General features: G+C 36.6%; 1 protein-coding gene, 1 long non-coding RNA gene and 1 pseudogene across 5 annotated transcripts; 1 reads left to right on the top strand and 2 right to left on the bottom strand.

Moving 5' to 3' along the window:
* Positions 1–128: 128 nt before the first annotated feature.
* LOC113119661 (melanoregulin-like) lies at positions 129–3,709 on the bottom strand. Its single transcript, XM_026289278.1, has 7 exons — positions 3,648–3,709; positions 3,406–3,530; positions 3,076–3,185; positions 2,482–2,644; positions 1,555–1,645; positions 1,311–1,474; positions 129–702 (listed from the first exon to the last, which is right to left on the bottom strand). The coding sequence occupies exons 3-7, from the start codon at positions 3,168–3,170 to the stop codon at positions 502–504; spliced, it is 714 nt and encodes a 237-aa protein (XP_026145063.1). The 5' UTR covers positions 3,171–3,185; positions 3,406–3,530; positions 3,648–3,709; the 3' UTR covers positions 129–501.
* LOC113119685 (uncharacterized) lies at positions 2,599–10,861 on the top strand. Of its 4 annotated transcripts, XR_003294500.1 has the most exons (4): positions 2,599–2,689; positions 2,808–2,857; positions 3,121–3,265; positions 3,474–3,692. It is a non-coding gene; the product is annotated as an uncharacterized LOC113119685 (long non-coding RNA). The 4 variants fall into 4 exon arrangements; XR_003294499.1 differs by lacking the exons at positions 2,599–2,689; positions 3,474–3,692 and adding an exon at positions 10,781–10,861 and having other exon boundaries at positions 2,696–2,857; XR_003294501.1 differs by lacking the exons at positions 2,599–2,689; positions 3,474–3,692 and adding an exon at positions 3,806–3,860 and having other exon boundaries at positions 2,696–2,857.
* LOC113119639 (stAR-related lipid transfer protein 3-like) lies at positions 5,013–15,940 on the bottom strand (annotated as a pseudogene).
* Between the last annotated feature and the right edge of the window lie 913 nt (positions 15,941–16,853).

The raw sequence follows: 16,853 nt of genomic DNA, 5'->3' as shown, positions 1-16,853 counted from the left end.
CGTGACTTCACATCACAAGGTGTTTAGTGATGGACTGCAGTGCTGTAGATTGTTTGGACTCGTTCTGACGGCACCCATTCACTTACGTTCTCCAAATCTGTTCCGAAGAAGAAACTTCAAATTGCATATGAGAGCTGATAAAGGATTTTATTAAATTACTAGTTTCAGCAGTTTGATGCATCTGCATTCAATGTAAACGCTGACACAAATTTCAAAAGAAAGTTACATTTCTATTCAAATTCACTTCACCATCTTACACTTACAATATCAGCACGTCTCCGTAATCCAGAATCTCCTACTGATCTTCTAATTCAGAAAATGTCAGTTCTGCAGCTATTGTAATGAATCTGTAAATGGTCTCTTCTTCAAGAAAAGCATTTGACTAAGAAATGGTTTAAATCTGTGCCATTTAATCTCCACCGTCCCTATCCACCTTGAACCGTGCTGGCATCAGTCCAAATCCATGTACCTCAGAAACCCCTCAAACTGATTCTGGAAACATCACTCCTCTGGACCGGTGGTCTCGCCCTCATCATCCTCGTCCTCTCCTCCAGAGATGTTCTGATTCATGCGGGACAGCAGCAGAGGAAGATTTATTTGAATGGTGTTCTCCTCTTCTTCATCATCATCATCTTTAGGAGGGTAGAAGCGACGAGCCTTGGCCACAAAATCCTCAGCAGCGTCCAGATAAATCAGCCGGTCCTGAGCCAAACATAAATATTAGAGGTCGGAGAAGTCTGTCTATCTCAAGCATGTTCTTTTAGATGAGAGATTATATATGCATTTTGTATAAAAAAATAAATTAAAATAATTTGTAGCAATATTTACTTCTGTACATATTGCTGCTGTAAATATAATATAATATAATATATATATATATTTTTTTTATTAAATATCACTGCCGACCTAATTAGTATTTTAAAATATTAAAAGTAATTCATCATTATATTAAATCTGCCAGTGTTATTTTAGAATCGCTGAGACATTATTCTAGTTGAAATCATTTAATTTTTATATTTACCACTTTTGTTGTTTTGTCATTTTTATTCTTTATTTATTCTTTTATTATTTTTTATGTCTATATAGTTTCTATGTGCATTTCAGTTTTAGTTATCTTAATTCAAGCTAACCTGAAAAAAAAGAAAAGTTAAATTCGAGTTTTTTTTTCATTTAACATTTATTTCAATTTGTGAAAATGCTTCAAGGGTTATAATTATTTTTTTTTACGTTCATTTATACCCAAACCGCCTCATTTGAAACAGAAAGGAGAAATACACATTTGTAGACTGTTATTGATTGTTCTTGCTCACCAGGATGAAGAGGTATCTCTCGGGTGGAGCCTCTTTGCGGTTGAATATGGATGTCTCGGTGTGGAGGGTCTGCAGCAGGCTGCGGGCGACCGCTGCGTTTCTCATGCGGTCATATGATGCGGTGGCAGACACGGTCAGCAGAGACTCGGCTTCAGCCATGAACCCTGAGAGAAGAAACCCAGCATCTCAATGACAGACTGTTCCTGAAGCACTGGAGCACCATCTCTGACACGTCATCTCTCACCCAGATTCTCCAGGATCATCTTCCACTTATCTCGCACCTCTCTCCTCATGTCTCTCATGGCCTCGATGTCAATGCTCAAACGCCGGTAGCCCTGCAGGACAGAAGACATTTGTTTTAATGCAACGTTTTTTATGTTTATTTCTATATTTTTATTTCTGTTCATACATACATACACACGTGTACATAAATCATACATTTACATTTACTATTATTCATTTAGCAAAGCGACCACAATGCATTCAGGCTGTACATTTATTTATTTATTTTTTACTATGTACAAATAAATACACACACAAATATCTATCTATCTATCTATCTATCTATCTATCTATCTATCTATCTATCTATCTATATATATATATATATATATATATATATATATATATATATATATATATATATATATATAAAATGTATTTATTTATTTATTTTTGGCTTAATCTTTCCTCATTTAGTTGTATTTGTACCCATCTGTAATTCATTAAAAATGAAGATAATAATAATGATGATAATAATAATAATAATAATAATAATAATAATTATTATTATTAGACTCATTGTGGACTTATGTCACTTTTTGGGTGACTTGACCTTTATGTTTCTGTAATAAGACAAATGTGACAGATAACATGATTATGGTTTATATCTCATTTATCTTTCCTATGTTTATTTATTAATATTTTGGTATTTGATATACACTGAAAAAAAAAAGATTAATTGAATTAAAAAAAAAATTATGGTAAGTGGTTGCAATCAATTTATTTTAGCTATATTAAAATAAACTAATTTAGTTGATTAACTTTCAGCAAAATGTATTTAAATGTAGCTAAAACATGTTTTTATAATTTTTATAATTCTTTTTTTGTTTCATTAGACATTAGTGCACCGCATCTGTGTTGAATCCCGAGGGTTTCGAGCGCGCCGCACCTGAGAGCCTCGCCGGGTTTGGGCTCGGGTCTGCAGCAGGTTGTAGAGCGTGCGGTCGTCGTCTCTCTCGGAGTGGGAGGGGTCTCCGGGCTCGTTCCACAGATTGGTCTCTTGGTCCCGCCTTTTCTTCGCCTCGCGATCGAAATATTCCAACGTGTCGTGACTGACGCAAACACAAACAACATTTAAAATTACTGTCAACATATGAGTACATCGAGCTCTAAACTGCCGCGAAAAAACTGTGTAAAATCTGAATTAGTGTGTTTGATATTACTTCGTAATTAACAATCTAACGTTTCTTTAACGATTTCTTTAACGGCTGTCAGGCAGCGAAAATATGAGTCGGACAAACGGAAAAGCAGAAGTTCGTTGGACTGTGAGTTATGAATTAAATATTTATTAAATACTTTATTTCCACATGTTGTAATAGAGTTGAAGAGTTAGTTGTTGTTTAAACTTGAATCAAAGTAGCTAACATAATTTGCTAAGATTTTCCTGTATCTTTTTTAAAATAAGAAAGCAGAAACTCAAACCATCAATAGTCAGACATGATTTAAAAACAAACCAACCCCACATCCCCTAAGTTAGTTATACCTAAGTAAAGGTGTCTTTTCTTCCTCCTCCTCGTCATCCTCACAGCAGCAGCAACAGCAGAATCGTAGACAGAACTTCCTGAAGGCGGCACCCATCCTCAAAATACAAAACTAGAAGATGGAGAAAGAAAGGTCCAGGTCCACAACATGAGTGTTAAAAAACACATCTACCCCTCTCCTAGAGACTAAAGGTGAGATGTCTGAAGAAGATGAACATGAAACAAACAAACAAAATTTTTTCCTGTTCTTGTTCTAGCCGTCACAGTCGTGTGGTTCTCCAGGTATTTTTAAAGAAGAAACTAGTCTAATGCATTGCTTTGTTGTAACTTACCCCAGAAACTTCTGTCGAAATGCTGAATCCATCAATTCAGGTCTAAAACACAGTTTTTCCGTTTTCAGAAGTGAAGCATCTTTCGGGGCCCAGAGAGCGAGTGACTAAAACATTTCAGGCTCTCTCTAGAATGAATAACATCACAGTTTAGTCATGAGTCTGAGCCGCGTAACCTAAGGCCATCACAGACCTCTAAATAAAGCCTCTCGCCCTACAACCCCAAAACACAAACGTGCTTTTACCTCTGAATGCTTTCAATAGTTGGTTTCACATTGCGTATCCAGAACCTCATGCGATTTTAAACGGTTATAGTGAAAATGAAGTAGGTTTGATTACATAACACCGTTGCTTCATATTATTACGAAAACCAATAATCCTAAACCTCCTGCTCTCATTTCAGTGAAAATCTCATGTGCTCACTGGCAAAATAATCAAACCAATAAATACCAGATCTGACAAGCTTATAACAGCAGGTCAGTGTTATTTTAGTAGCAAAATGGTTACAGTTATTATAATTTTTTTTGATTGAGCATTTATTTGTATATTTTCAGCTTTACATTTAGTAATTTCATGTGTTTTATATTAGTTATGTTTATTAATATTTTGGTTTATTTTTTTTATTTTACTTTTTAAATAGTTCCAGTTAATAATTTCAGTATACTTAATTATTTAATTTATTAGTTTATTATTATATTATTTATTTATTTTAGATTTTCAGCAAGTGAAATACAATACAAATGTAAAAAAAGCAGAACTAAACATACACTTATGCATTTTGCTTTTGTATATACAAGATGTGTAATTTAACTTTACAGCCCTTAAGGAGTAACAAACCTCACATCTCCTATATTGCATCATTTTGGTTTGATCAATGTGGCTGAAAATTTGTTTAGAACTAAGACAAACCTACAAATGTGTACAAAGTTCACTGATAATGCAACTGAATATTAATATAAGAACCTACAAAACTCCCAAGCATCTGGGTTCATAAGAGAAAGAAAGAGGGAACTTGATGTGTGACACTCATGTGAGCGTCTCATAGGCTGTGTCCCATCACATGGCGGCTGTGCACAGCGTACTCTGCCAGAGGCTTTTCTCTTAAGAAATATAATACAAACAATCCTTGTGATTATATCAGGATGTTTTTAAAGAAAGAGAAGGGGAAAGGAGCAAATGTGTTAACTATTACTATAGTGATCTGTAACAAACAAAAAAAGTATTTGGACACAGGGCTACACTTCTAAGTGTCTGAATGTCAATGCATTAGATCAAATATCAAACCAGTTTATATCAACTAAAAATAACGTTCAAGCAAAATATCTAACACTATTTTTTTTATTTGTTAGGTTTTATATGATATAACACCAGATTTATGATTCACAATATAAAACATATAAATATAAACATATACACAATATAAAAGTCATTTCAGTTCAAATCATGGGTTAAAGTTAAATTATATTAATATATGTGTATGTTTTTTTCTCTGACACTTATTGCAATGTCAATATATTTTCTGATTCTATAAAGAAATGCTCGGCTTTGTTTTTTGCCATCAAAACAAATACAAAATATGAATGTATTATTTTTTTAATGACATTTCAGACTTTTTGAAAGTGTTGTTTAAATGTTTATTCACTTTTGGCGGGTCATTGTTTAATTAACTATACATCTGAAACAGGAAACAGACATCCAGTATTAACTGTTTGTTAGTTTTATTAAATGTTGATTCTTCAATAAAATGAAATAAAATCATTTTATGATTAAAAAAAAAAAAAAAAAAAAATCATGATTTTTGATTAACACGCCAAAATTCTGTATAGCTTCATATTACTGTAAAAGTCAGTATAAAAATATCATTTACACAGAACCTGAATCATGAGTGAAGTGAACTGCTAAAGGCTTTGCACAAAAAAAAAAAACAAAAGAGGCCAAAAAAGTTGTTCGGATACAAAAATCGAAATAATGAAAGCAGCTTTTGATTTCAGTGAGGGAAACCATAACGAAGGCACACAAGTACAAGCCAAGAAGGCTGCAAGACAAAGTACAGAACACAACACAACAGTTTATAAAGATCAACATCATTCATGATATCAATGATTAACTAACTACAACATGTGCTGTCCCTTAGAAGGAAGCCCAATGGTTCCTCTGTTAAAACCAATAAGTATTTAGCTTGCTTCAAGGCAACTAATGTAAGACACATTCACATTTCTATTAGAATACTAATCAATAAAGCGTGACTATGCCTTTGTCTCCTGTTTATAAATTGCTATGCCCTGTATGAATGTGGTAAACATGAGTGTATAACAAAGAACTTTGATAGTAATGCTCTGTGAGAAAACAAACTGACATGCGATGAAGAAAGAAGAGAAAAAAAAAGCACGCATTTCAAGGCCCATTTCAGACGGATTTTGAGCTGCTCTGAACCAGTTTTACAGAATAAAACCAAGTGCAAATGTTTGCTTTGTTGTTGCATCATGTTCTATACAAACAGTTTGGGTACTAGTGAACCGGTTATGCTGATTTAAGATGAAACCGTATAATCAAACTCTTAACGGTTTACATTATTAGACAAATGATCATACACATGGCAGGACGCTGATCTATGCTACAGATGAATGCATTTACTGTTAATAATCTAAAACAGCAATGTTTGGCCTCAAGAGCCAATTGCAAACCATAATAAGAACTAAAACAATAATTATAATTAGTATGAATGACTGTGCATGTTCAATTAAGGCGTAAGTAAAAGCAGCAAGAGAAACCACAGTGTATTTGGCTCAGAAACTATCCTAGCCTTCAGTCCTGTTCACTAGAGGTACAACAGTGGTTTTAGGCCTAATCCATTTCTCCTGATCTCTTATAGATCACAAGCTGCTCTCTGATAACTTCCTGTTCATGTTTTCAGCTCTTGTGGGGTTTGACAGTATGAGTTATGTCCTTGTGTACATCTATATATATATACTTTAACTTCAGTGTAAAGTGCAGCCAAACGTTCAGTCAAAGTTTCTTGGATGCAGAGAGCCGTAACAACCTCGCGTCAGTCAAACACAATGCTGTATCTCCTCATGGCAGTGGTGGTTTGAGTAGGGCACAGTGTCATTTGAAGTTAGCACGATGTAAACTGTGGCTGGATAAAGAGTCAAAGCCAGAGATCACCGACAGGAGATGTGGACTTCGTTTATACGCTGCCTGAGATGAGACATGAACTCGAACATGGTGGCAGCCAGTGACTGGTGGATGAGGTAACGTGGGAGGCGACCCTGTTTGAAGAAGATGAAGTAATATGAAAATTTTATCTATTTGAGAATTACACAAATATTATTTTTCACAAATTCTGCTGCTACATAGTTTTCAGTTCTTTTTGTCAGATGTTACTATTATATAACTGAAGTATAATTACAAGAATTTAATAAGTGTCAAAGGCTTTTATTGACAATTACAATACGTTTATGCAAACACTCAGTATTTGCAGTGTTGAACCTCTTTTTCAAGACCTCTGCAATTCGCTCTGGCATGCTGTAAATCAATTTCTGGGCCACATCCTGACTGATGGAAGCCAATTCTTGCATAATCAATGCTTGGAGTTTGTCAGAATTTGTGGGTTTTTATTTGTCCACCCACCTCTTGTGGATTGACCGTAAGTTCTGGAAAACCTTTGGCCACGGCTGTACTTTTTGACAGCTCCAAGGCTTTTGTGAAAACTACATGTCGTATTTCTGCATTTTTGTATTCCCACTCAAAGATAGTCTGAGCCTAGTGCAATTATGTGTGTTAAAGTTTTGCCACAATGAATTTACTTAATCCTACTTTTTGGCCACAACCCCATTCAGTTTTCTATGGAAGCATGTCCACTGAATAACAAATAAAAAAGATAATTTTCTATTACACAATTCAAAATTTTTTGCGAGTTTTGCCAGTTCACATCTCATAATTCTGACTTTTTTTGATATTGGAGTTACAAAGTCGGAACTGCATGATATAAATTCACAAATGTAAGAAAATATTAGAATTGTGAGATTATTTTTTCTTCTTTCCCAGAACTGGACATTATAACTTGCAACTTCTGCAATTCTGAGAAAAGAGGTCAGAATTGAGAGAATTGCAAGAGGAATGTGAAAAAAATGAATAATTATCAGACTTTTAACTTATAATTTGGTTTATATCTTGTAATTCAGAATGGAAAAAAAAAAATGTTGTTCTTTTTTTTGTCTGTGTATTCTTTTTTTTTTAATTACCTGGTCCAAATCAAAAGAGCCAAACCCCAAATTTCTAGATATGGTTCAACATAATATGAATGGTTGCTATTTTAATATCCATCAGACAAAAATCAAAAGACGACTACAATGAAGTTACTTAATGTTATAGGGTTTTTCAAATGTCTAATTCCAAATATTCTAAAAATACTTGCATTAAATAACACCTAATTAAAATCACTCATTATTTGAATGTGTTTAAATGGCTTAAATGTGCAAACTGGCAGGAACTGCAGCTCTTACCTTCAGGTCTGTATTGAGGACCCAGATGAAGGTGCAAACTTTAGGATTACTGCTAGATTTCAACACAACAAATCCACCGGGACCGTTTTCCCCTCTGAGAGAAAGAGAGAGAGTTCGGTTTACAGCTTTTCTCAATTTTACTGGCTGACAAACCAAAACACTTTGCATTCAAGCGGACCTGACGTAGCGACTGTGAGGGGGTTTACTGCTGTGATTGGTGGCCATTCCTGCAGAGATGTAGCAGTCTCGTCTGCGCTCCACCCGACGAACGTTCACAAAGTCCCTGAAGATCAAGAACATAAAAAACAGACACAATTTGAACTCTTTGACTTCACAATAATTAGTAAAGCCAAACAAAACAGCTAAAAACTGTTTTTACACATTAAACAGACTTTAAGCAACAATTCGTAAGCGCACTCTCACCTGGGAGACACGACCCCACCAGCGGCTCCTGCAGAAACATCATATGACACCATTGTGTTGTCATCCACTCGCTGTAAAATCTGTAGAACAACAACAACAGAGAGATCATTAACTGTAATGACGGAGTATATGCAGGACATTTAGAAACAGCTTCTTCAAGGCTGTTTCAATGATTAAAAGCTCAAGACCATCCCACAAAAACACCCATCTAATTTTGTAGCTTCGTAGTGTTTTATTTATGGCAACAATAGGAATGGATTCAAATTTGGGTCTTCGGCATAAATATAACGCTGTCAAAGCACACCTGTTGTGTGCCAGGTCAAAAGAAGACCTATTTATACACATTTAATTCTCCATTATGCAGTAACATCCAGTGAGTAACAAATGATTATTTGATTGGAAAAGCATAAGCATCCATCATAAAAGGTAAATCGAAGTAAATGTTTCAAAAAATGTTTTTTTCTGAGATACTGAATTTGGGATTTTTTAAATATATCAGTCTTTGTGTAATGAATGAATATAACATACAAGTTTGACTTTTTGAATGGAATTAGTGAAATCAACTTTTTGATGATATTCTAATTATATGATCAGCACCTTTGTGTGTGTGTGTGTGTGTGTGTGTGTGTGTGTGTGTGTGTGTGTGTGTGTATATATATATATATATATATATATATATATACAGTACAGACCAAAAGTTTGGACACACCTTCTCATTCAAAGAGTTTTCTTTATTTTCATGACTATGAAATTTGTAGATTCACACTGAAGGCATCAAGGGCTATTTGACCAAGAAGGAGAGTGATGGGGTGCTGCGCCAGATGACCTGGCCTCCACAGTCACCGGACCTGAACCCAATCGAGATGGTTTAGGGGTGAGCTGGACCGCAGACAGAAGGCAAAAGGGCCAACAAGTGCTAAGCATGTCTCAGGAAACTCCTTCAAGACTGTTGGAAGACCATTTCAGGTGACTACCTCTTGAAGCTCATCAAGAGAACGCCAAGAGTGTGCAAAGCAGTAATCAAAGCAAAAGGTTGATACTTTTGCCGGCAGCCATATCACCCTGGAGCCCAAGACCGGTTGCCCACTGAAGCTAAGCAGGGCTGAGCCTGGTCAGTACCTGGATGGGAGGCCTCCTGGGAAAACTAGGTTGCTGCTGGAAGAGGTGCTAGTGAGGCCAGTAGGGGGTGCTCACCCTGTGGTCTTTGTGGGTCCTAGTGCCCCAGTGTAGAGATGGGGACACTATACTGTCAACAAGCACCGTCCTTCGGATGAGACGTTAAACCGAGGTCCTGACTCTCTGTGGTCATTAAAAATCCCAGGATGTCTCTCGAAAAGAGTAGAGGTGTGACCTCAGCATCCTGGCTAAATTCGCCCATTGGCCTCTGACCATCATGGCCTCCTAACAATCCCCATATCTGCTGATTGGCTTCCACACTCTGTCTCCTCTCCACCAGTAAGCTGGTGTGTGGTGGGCGTTGCACTATGGCTGCCGTCGCATCATCCAAGTGGATGCTACACACTGGTGGTGGATGAGGAGATACCCCCTGACTATGTAATATAGTATATATAGTGACTAGTCAGCTGCCTCCTCCCTGATTGTCATCTGCATCCCTTCCAAAATCGCCACCCTTCACCAGGCTCCCGACAGGAGTGGATGTGTGAGAGAGGAGGGGCGCTGGACGAGTCAGGGCTGGAGCCTCATCACAGTTGCTGTTTAAAAGTCCAATGTGCCTCTCCTTAGGAGACCAGTCTCTTCGCTGTGCATGCAGACTGGTGTCCTCGTGGGTCCAGGAAGGGTGCATTGAGGGATTCCCGCGCCACCAGAGATGTGAGCTGGTCCGGACGAGAACCACACCCGCTTACACTGCCGACTCCGCCCCTTACCTGGACCCTTCCTCCATGAACACTGCCTGACCCACACAAATCCCGCAGCACGACGAGGACACCAGATTCCCTGTTGTTTTGGACACTTTTCCTGAGGCCTGACGCCACACCCACTGTGTCTGTCGTGTGCTCGTCCCGCCACAATATATATAATATTTTTTTTGGTACATTTTGTAGTGCATGTGTCTTAGTGTGGACAAGGCCTAAGTTTTTTTTGAAAGCGCATCTTTTTTTTCTCCGTTTTGGCCTTCAGTCCACATGGAGACAGTGTTTTTAGTTAAGGAAAACTGAGCTTTGTAGTGTAGCGTTGTAGTGTGGACTATGAAAATGGAGGCTTTTGAAAACGTTTGAGAGTCATGTGATGCATATTATACCAATAGATACTGGTATTGTGCATGTTATGTGCTATGCACTTTCACACTATTGCTATAGAGGTGTTACTTGGTACATTCCTCATTTCACAGTCCTGCAAAGGTGAAAGAAATCGCTATTTGTGGCAAAACCTGAACTGCAGTTGCATTTTAAATCAGACACAATCGTGAGTGTGTGCAACCTGTGTTTCAGCTGTCATTAATGGAGGAATCTGCAAGTATGTGTACCTGACAAACAGACACTGTCCTGTTCCACTGCACCATCTTCTCCGGCTGCAAAATGACCTCCTGATACACCAGCTCTGCGGCACACTGCAAGAGCGCCTAAAACACCCAAAACACAGGTCAGTGACTTGATTCTGTATATATGAACAAACATAAAGAGACAAAAAGACTCATAACACAGAGGGAACAATACCTTTAAAATAAACGTTTTCCCATGGAACGGGATTTCAAGAGTATATACTGCATCGCCCATCTCCTAAGAATTAAAACGTGTCATATTTAACCAATGACAAAACCAGACACAAATAAAGACAGCAAGCTTGGAGGTCTACACACATTAGTCTTCTCAAACTTCCAGTTTTCCTCTTGTGTCAGTATCTGCTCCACCACAGCCATGGCCTCCCTGTCCCTGTCGTAGAAACTGCTTGTCCTTCAAAACAAGTGATTGGACAAAGTGATCTGCTGTGCTTTTTAGCAAATAAACGGTTCTTATTACTTTCGGACATACAGAAATTGTCGTTTGCATACATCTTCCATCCAAAGATAATGAAAAGAAAGAAAATAAGCATTTGATTACTTGTTCTGTTAGTTCTTTCCTGCCGAGACCCTCTTCATCAAGGTCTTCATCCGAACCTACAGGACAAACACAAACATTAGGCGGCAAATGAAGCAAAAATGGACAATGAGTTGCATTAGAAAGAAAGTGAATGGCATCACCTGCCAGGGACTCCGGCGGGGAGTAAAACTGTGCGTCAGACACGGGTCTAGCACGGATCAGAGGAGCCGGCTCACAAGCGGCATTAACTGCTGCCAGATATGCTGCAGGACATGAGAAAACCACAGATCATCAATGTAGGACGTGTGAGGACTTTCCCAAATATCCGTGACAGCCTGAGTGTGCAACTTTAGAACAAAGCAGGGCATGTTTCCCTTCCCAAAGCTTTAAGTAATGTGACTTTACCTGACCGCAACACTATTAAAATGACAAAAAGATGTTTCTTCCTCTTTCTAATGGGCTTTGAAACCAAAAGCCAAACTTACTCGCTCAGAATTGATTACATCCATGATGTCACAACCATAAACTTTATTAACATATGATCCGCTTTCGCATATAAAACTTCTGCTATTGATTGCTTAAACCTTCTGCTATTTTATGCAATGTTATTGACAAATAATGGAATATTTTAGCTTTGGAGGATAGCTTTATGACTGATTTGTTTATGAAGCACTTTGAGCTACAATCATCCATCAAACATGCCCTATAAACAAATGCTGTTATTACTGACTTGTGTCAGTTTGATACAGCTCTGAATTTCCTTCCAGCACAAAGCTCTCTCACCTCTCTCATCCTCTGCTTCCTGTGTGAAAACTTTGAAATCCAGGAACCAGGTTTCCAACCATGCCACCACAAACGAGGTGATAGGAAGAACGTAAGCAAAAGCATTGTGACTAAACATCTGAGAAAAACAAGAGGGAACCATGACGTCCTGCACCTATTTCTATTATCACAGCAGTATAATCAAACAGATGAGGAATCTCTCTGAGGAACAAACACGGTGACTTCCCTGAAACGAAGATAGATATTCAAATAGTTTGGTTAGGAAGACAAAACATGAATCTTACCTCTGGCCAAATAACTTTGGTGGTTAGGAAGGCAGTGGTCACCAGTGTAGTGATCTGAGAACGGAGAACATTTTAAAAAGTGTTGACAATGATCATATATAAGGCTTTAAAAATCAGATTTCACCACAAATATTAAAAGAAAAATGATGTACAAATATATCGTAATTATAATTATTTTCTATCATGTTTACAGAAAATGCAAATAGTGAGAATTGCATAGGCTGAGGTCTTTCTTACCGCGACAACCCACCAATGTCTCAATCGAAACACAGCATATCCAAGCTCCAAACACAGAAACCTAAACACAGCTAAAAGCTGATCGGGAACAAGGAGAAAAAGAGAGGGATTATCGTTTAGAAAATAATAACTTAAGATTTAACAATGACTGCTCAGTGCTGATTCTTAATAAATAATAAATAAAGAGTTTCAACATGTTTCTCGGATGACATCACTATTTTTGCAGGTATGAAAGCAGCTTTAATAAAAACTGAGGTCAGTTTAATACCCTAAAATTCACCCAAAACTTGCTTGTACAAGAAATGTTGTAGAGGACGACTGCATCTGTTGATGTCACATGCTAAAGTGAGTGACAGCAGCGAGACAGAAACTGTGTGAATCGCAATTCCTCACACGTCACGTTCTAGAAGCTTTAGATAAACAGACTAATGCTTTATCAAACAGAAAATGAAAACCAAAACTTCATATTTTATGCAGTTAAGTGTGTTTGCTTGTTTATGACTGAAGAGCATAAAAGACTTCATGAGAGAGATCATATCAAACCAATAGTGTAAAGAAGTCAGTCATATTTTACTATCAATAAGTAACAAGGTTTTCGCTTTATGATACTTACAAAGATATCAAAGAAAGATGACTTGAAGTTGTAGTTAAGAACCTCATTCTTAAGACTTTCCTCAATACTAATCGTATTGATCTGAGAGAGACAGAGAGAAAGACAAATCATGCATCCTTTCCTATAATATTTCACTCAAAACCTTAAAATGCACTGCATTATCTGCCACATGCTAAAGATACATATTAATTTACAAAAATAAAAAGTTTATGTACATAATAATAATATTATTATTCATTCTTTCCATAAATAGGCTACAAAACTACATTATGTTTTAACCATTTATATGTTTTAGAAAAAAATATGTGTATGCGTACTTAAAATATTTATTTCCACGTTTATCTCAACATTCACATTTTCTCTTTGATGTAGTATAATATATACTTTATTTACATACATTTGTATTTATGTTTTTCATAAATAGGCTACAAAACTATATAAATAGTCTTTAATTTTATTAAACTATGTAAATAGTTTGGTAATAAATGTTTTGAACCATACGTGTATGTGCAGTTAAATTTAAAGAAATATGCATACATATTTATCTGAATATCTGTATTAACTTTTTAATCGTTTATTATTTTATTATTAAAAATGCTAAAAGTTAAATATGCATTTAATATGCAAATGACAGTACACAAATTTCAAACGCCTCTATTTTGATCAGAGGAAGTGAAACAGGCATGTACGATCAACTGTAAAATTCACCCCACAAGACTCCGGGCCAAGTTAAAAAAGGAAGTACACACTGAATGAGAGAGAAAAATGAATAGCATTGGGCAAGAAGACAGTTTGGAAGCACAAAATAAAAACTCACATTTAATTCAATGAACCAAAGCAGAGTGATGAAGAGGAGGTCAAATGTGACGAAGAGGCAGAAGGTTCGGCGGACGTCTGAGAAGGCTCTCCTTTCTCCGGGGGGCAGCGGGGGGTAGTACGAGGAGGGAAGGGAGAGAGACGCCTGGGAACACGAGGCATTCAAAGAAGAAACGACTGGAAGACTTCCCCCCAACTTGCTGTAGTCCACGTCACTCGGCATAACTAATGCAGCCGGAGCACATCCCCTAAACCAGAGATGGAGAGACAATTAAACAGTCAAACAAACACACATGCTTTATCAGGCTCTTATGCAAATTATACACAGACTGAAAGCACAAGAGAACAAGATCTAATCAAGCAGCCACTTTTAAAGCCCGTCTAAAATCATAAGCATTCCCTATGTAGCCTATATGATTTAATTTTATATGTACACATAATATGCAAACTGCGTTTGGTGACAGTAAAATGTTTTGTGACATTTAGTTTCTGTGATGCACTAAAATTTTTGATTTATATAGTCAAGTGTCACCACGTTTGCATTAACTAGGTTGAATGTTGAATGAATAGGAGTATTTTTGGGGGAAAAATAGAATGGTGTGACAATGAATGACTAAATGCCATAGTTTCCCCATCTAATTTGTGTTTATGAACGGTCATAGTTTCCGCAAGTTAATATGCTGACATGACAACACTAAAAAATAATTTAAGACTATTCAATCTAGCTTAATCTCTTGGTCATAAGTATGAATAAATTGTCATTATGACAGGAGGTAAAGGTGAGGAGACTGATTTATTAGAGACCTTTTCAACTTTAACACTAGGCTTGCAGGTTTGATAACTCTCTCTTTCCTATTTGTTCAAAGAATTACTGAATAAAATCATGCGACATGCATAGAACAGAGAGCAAATTCTGGGGAAGCAAAAGCATCTTATAATCAATTCTGCACCGTCAACATGAATACAGTTCCTCTACGTGTGGCAAACAAGCTTTAAACACACATTTGACGCTAAAACTGCTTTAGTCCCTAATAAACAACCATTTGTTAACACATACTTGATATTTAGAAGAGAGCTAATGAATATTCATGAGCATCTTCACACTTTTTTCTAGTTTGCACGTAAATCGCAGCATAAACAAGCTTGTTTTGCTAAACCTAAACACGCACTGAACTCTCGGTTAGTTCACAGCTGGTACGAGTTGTTTACAAGACACGTAAAAGCACCAAACCGGTTGTTATTCAAAAATCAGCCGAAAACTCACCAGAATCAGCGCATCGCTCTTACTCGCAGCCTGCTGCTCTTCCGTGATAACAAGCGGATGCGGGAAAAACGTCACATCCGCCAGCTGATCGACGCTCTAAAGCGCTCGCGGTGGAAGTATGAGACGCCGAAATGAACCAAAATGCAGCACGTGATACAGTGTATATAATCAGAAACCTGAATAGCTTATACAGACGAATATCTTAACCCAATATCAAAACCATTACGAGTGATAAATATCATATTACCATAGTTCAATGTTATATAGCTATAATAATACTGCTGTTTTGGTTGATGTTTGTAAAGAAAGTAATGAACACGTTATTAATAAATCGTATATATATAAAAATAAGGCATTTTATTGGGTAAGTATAAAAAGTGAATGACATTTGTACTTTAAGTCTCTTAATTCTGCATGATTTCTAGTGAATGCAGGGCCGTAGCTGGTGTCAGAGGGGCCCTGGTTCAGGTTGTACCAGTGGGCCCTGTTTGAAATTAATTTATATATTCATTCTATTTATTTATTTGTGCTAATTCCACAATGTTTAAGTTGTTTCATGTTTGTAGGTGTCCAGGTACAGAAAACAAATAATTAAATATAAAATAGCACTGCATAGTCTTCACTGTAAAAATTAAGTTATCAGTCAAATCAAAATGTATTCAGACAACTTCAACATTTCTTACATTATCACAGTTTATTTGCTCTAGTTTATAAAATGGTAATAAAATATGACAAGAACTCAGAGTTGAACTGTCAGAACAAATTCATCTTGATAATGTCAGATAACTTTGATAGAAAGATATGTAATGGATTACTACAATCAACCAAAACTTCAGACAGCTGTTAGTATGACAATATTTGCACAACTATCAATACTTTGTTGAACAATTACCAAGCAATGTTTAATTTTGTTCAGTCTGTGGTGTGAAAAGGTTGCATTAGCATTTCAGAAACAAAACATGGTGAGGTTTTTTATATCAATTTCACTAGTAGTCCAATGTATGAAGATTTTTTGGGTATAATATATGTCACAGCTCACTTTATTTTGCTATACTCTTTTACCTAAATTAATTATAGTGTCCTGTACCTACTATTAAACCTTAAAAAATATATTTCTTTCATTTTCTTGGATTAACATTACAGCAGCCAGTAGCTAAATTAGGCACGGTCACTTTAAGAGACGATGAACGCATCCAATATAATACACATCCGATATTTTTCTTAACTGTTTACTTTCACTTAAGACATAACCGACAGTTTTTTCGAACATACTTTCCAAGACGGGTATTTTGACATATTTTGTATGTTTTGTCGGTACAAGAACAAAAAGAGGCAAATTCTGTGTTTTAAATAAAGTGTTTTGAGACGCCTCTCTCTGTGTGAGCCCTGAACACCAGAACACCACGGTGCTGAAATGGGCTTTTTCACATTCTTTTCTGTTTGTTTAAACTGCGATTTGTGTTTGTTCGTTTAGGTGCAGGAGGAAGT

This window comes from Carassius auratus, chromosome 19 (assembly GCF_003368295.1).
Source record: "Carassius auratus strain Wakin chromosome 19, ASM336829v1, whole genome shotgun sequence".
Classification (NCBI taxonomy): Eukaryota; Metazoa; Chordata; class Actinopteri; order Cypriniformes; family Cyprinidae; genus Carassius; species Carassius auratus.
This window is presented reverse-complemented; position numbering and strand designations above follow the sequence as displayed.

Coding starts and splice junctions, on each gene's coding strand:
- LOC113119661 (XM_026289278.1), bottom strand. CDS start 3,170: ATGGGTGCCGCCTTCAGGAAGTTCTGTCTACGATTCTGCTGTTGCTGC. Junction 2,645..3,075: donor GAAAAGACACCTTTACTTAG/GTATAACTAACT, acceptor TGTTTGCGTCAG/TCACGACACGTTGGAATATT. Junction 703..1,310: donor AGAGATACCTCTTCATCCTG/GTGAGCAAGAAC, acceptor TGTTTGGCTCAG/GACCGGCTGATTTATCTGGA.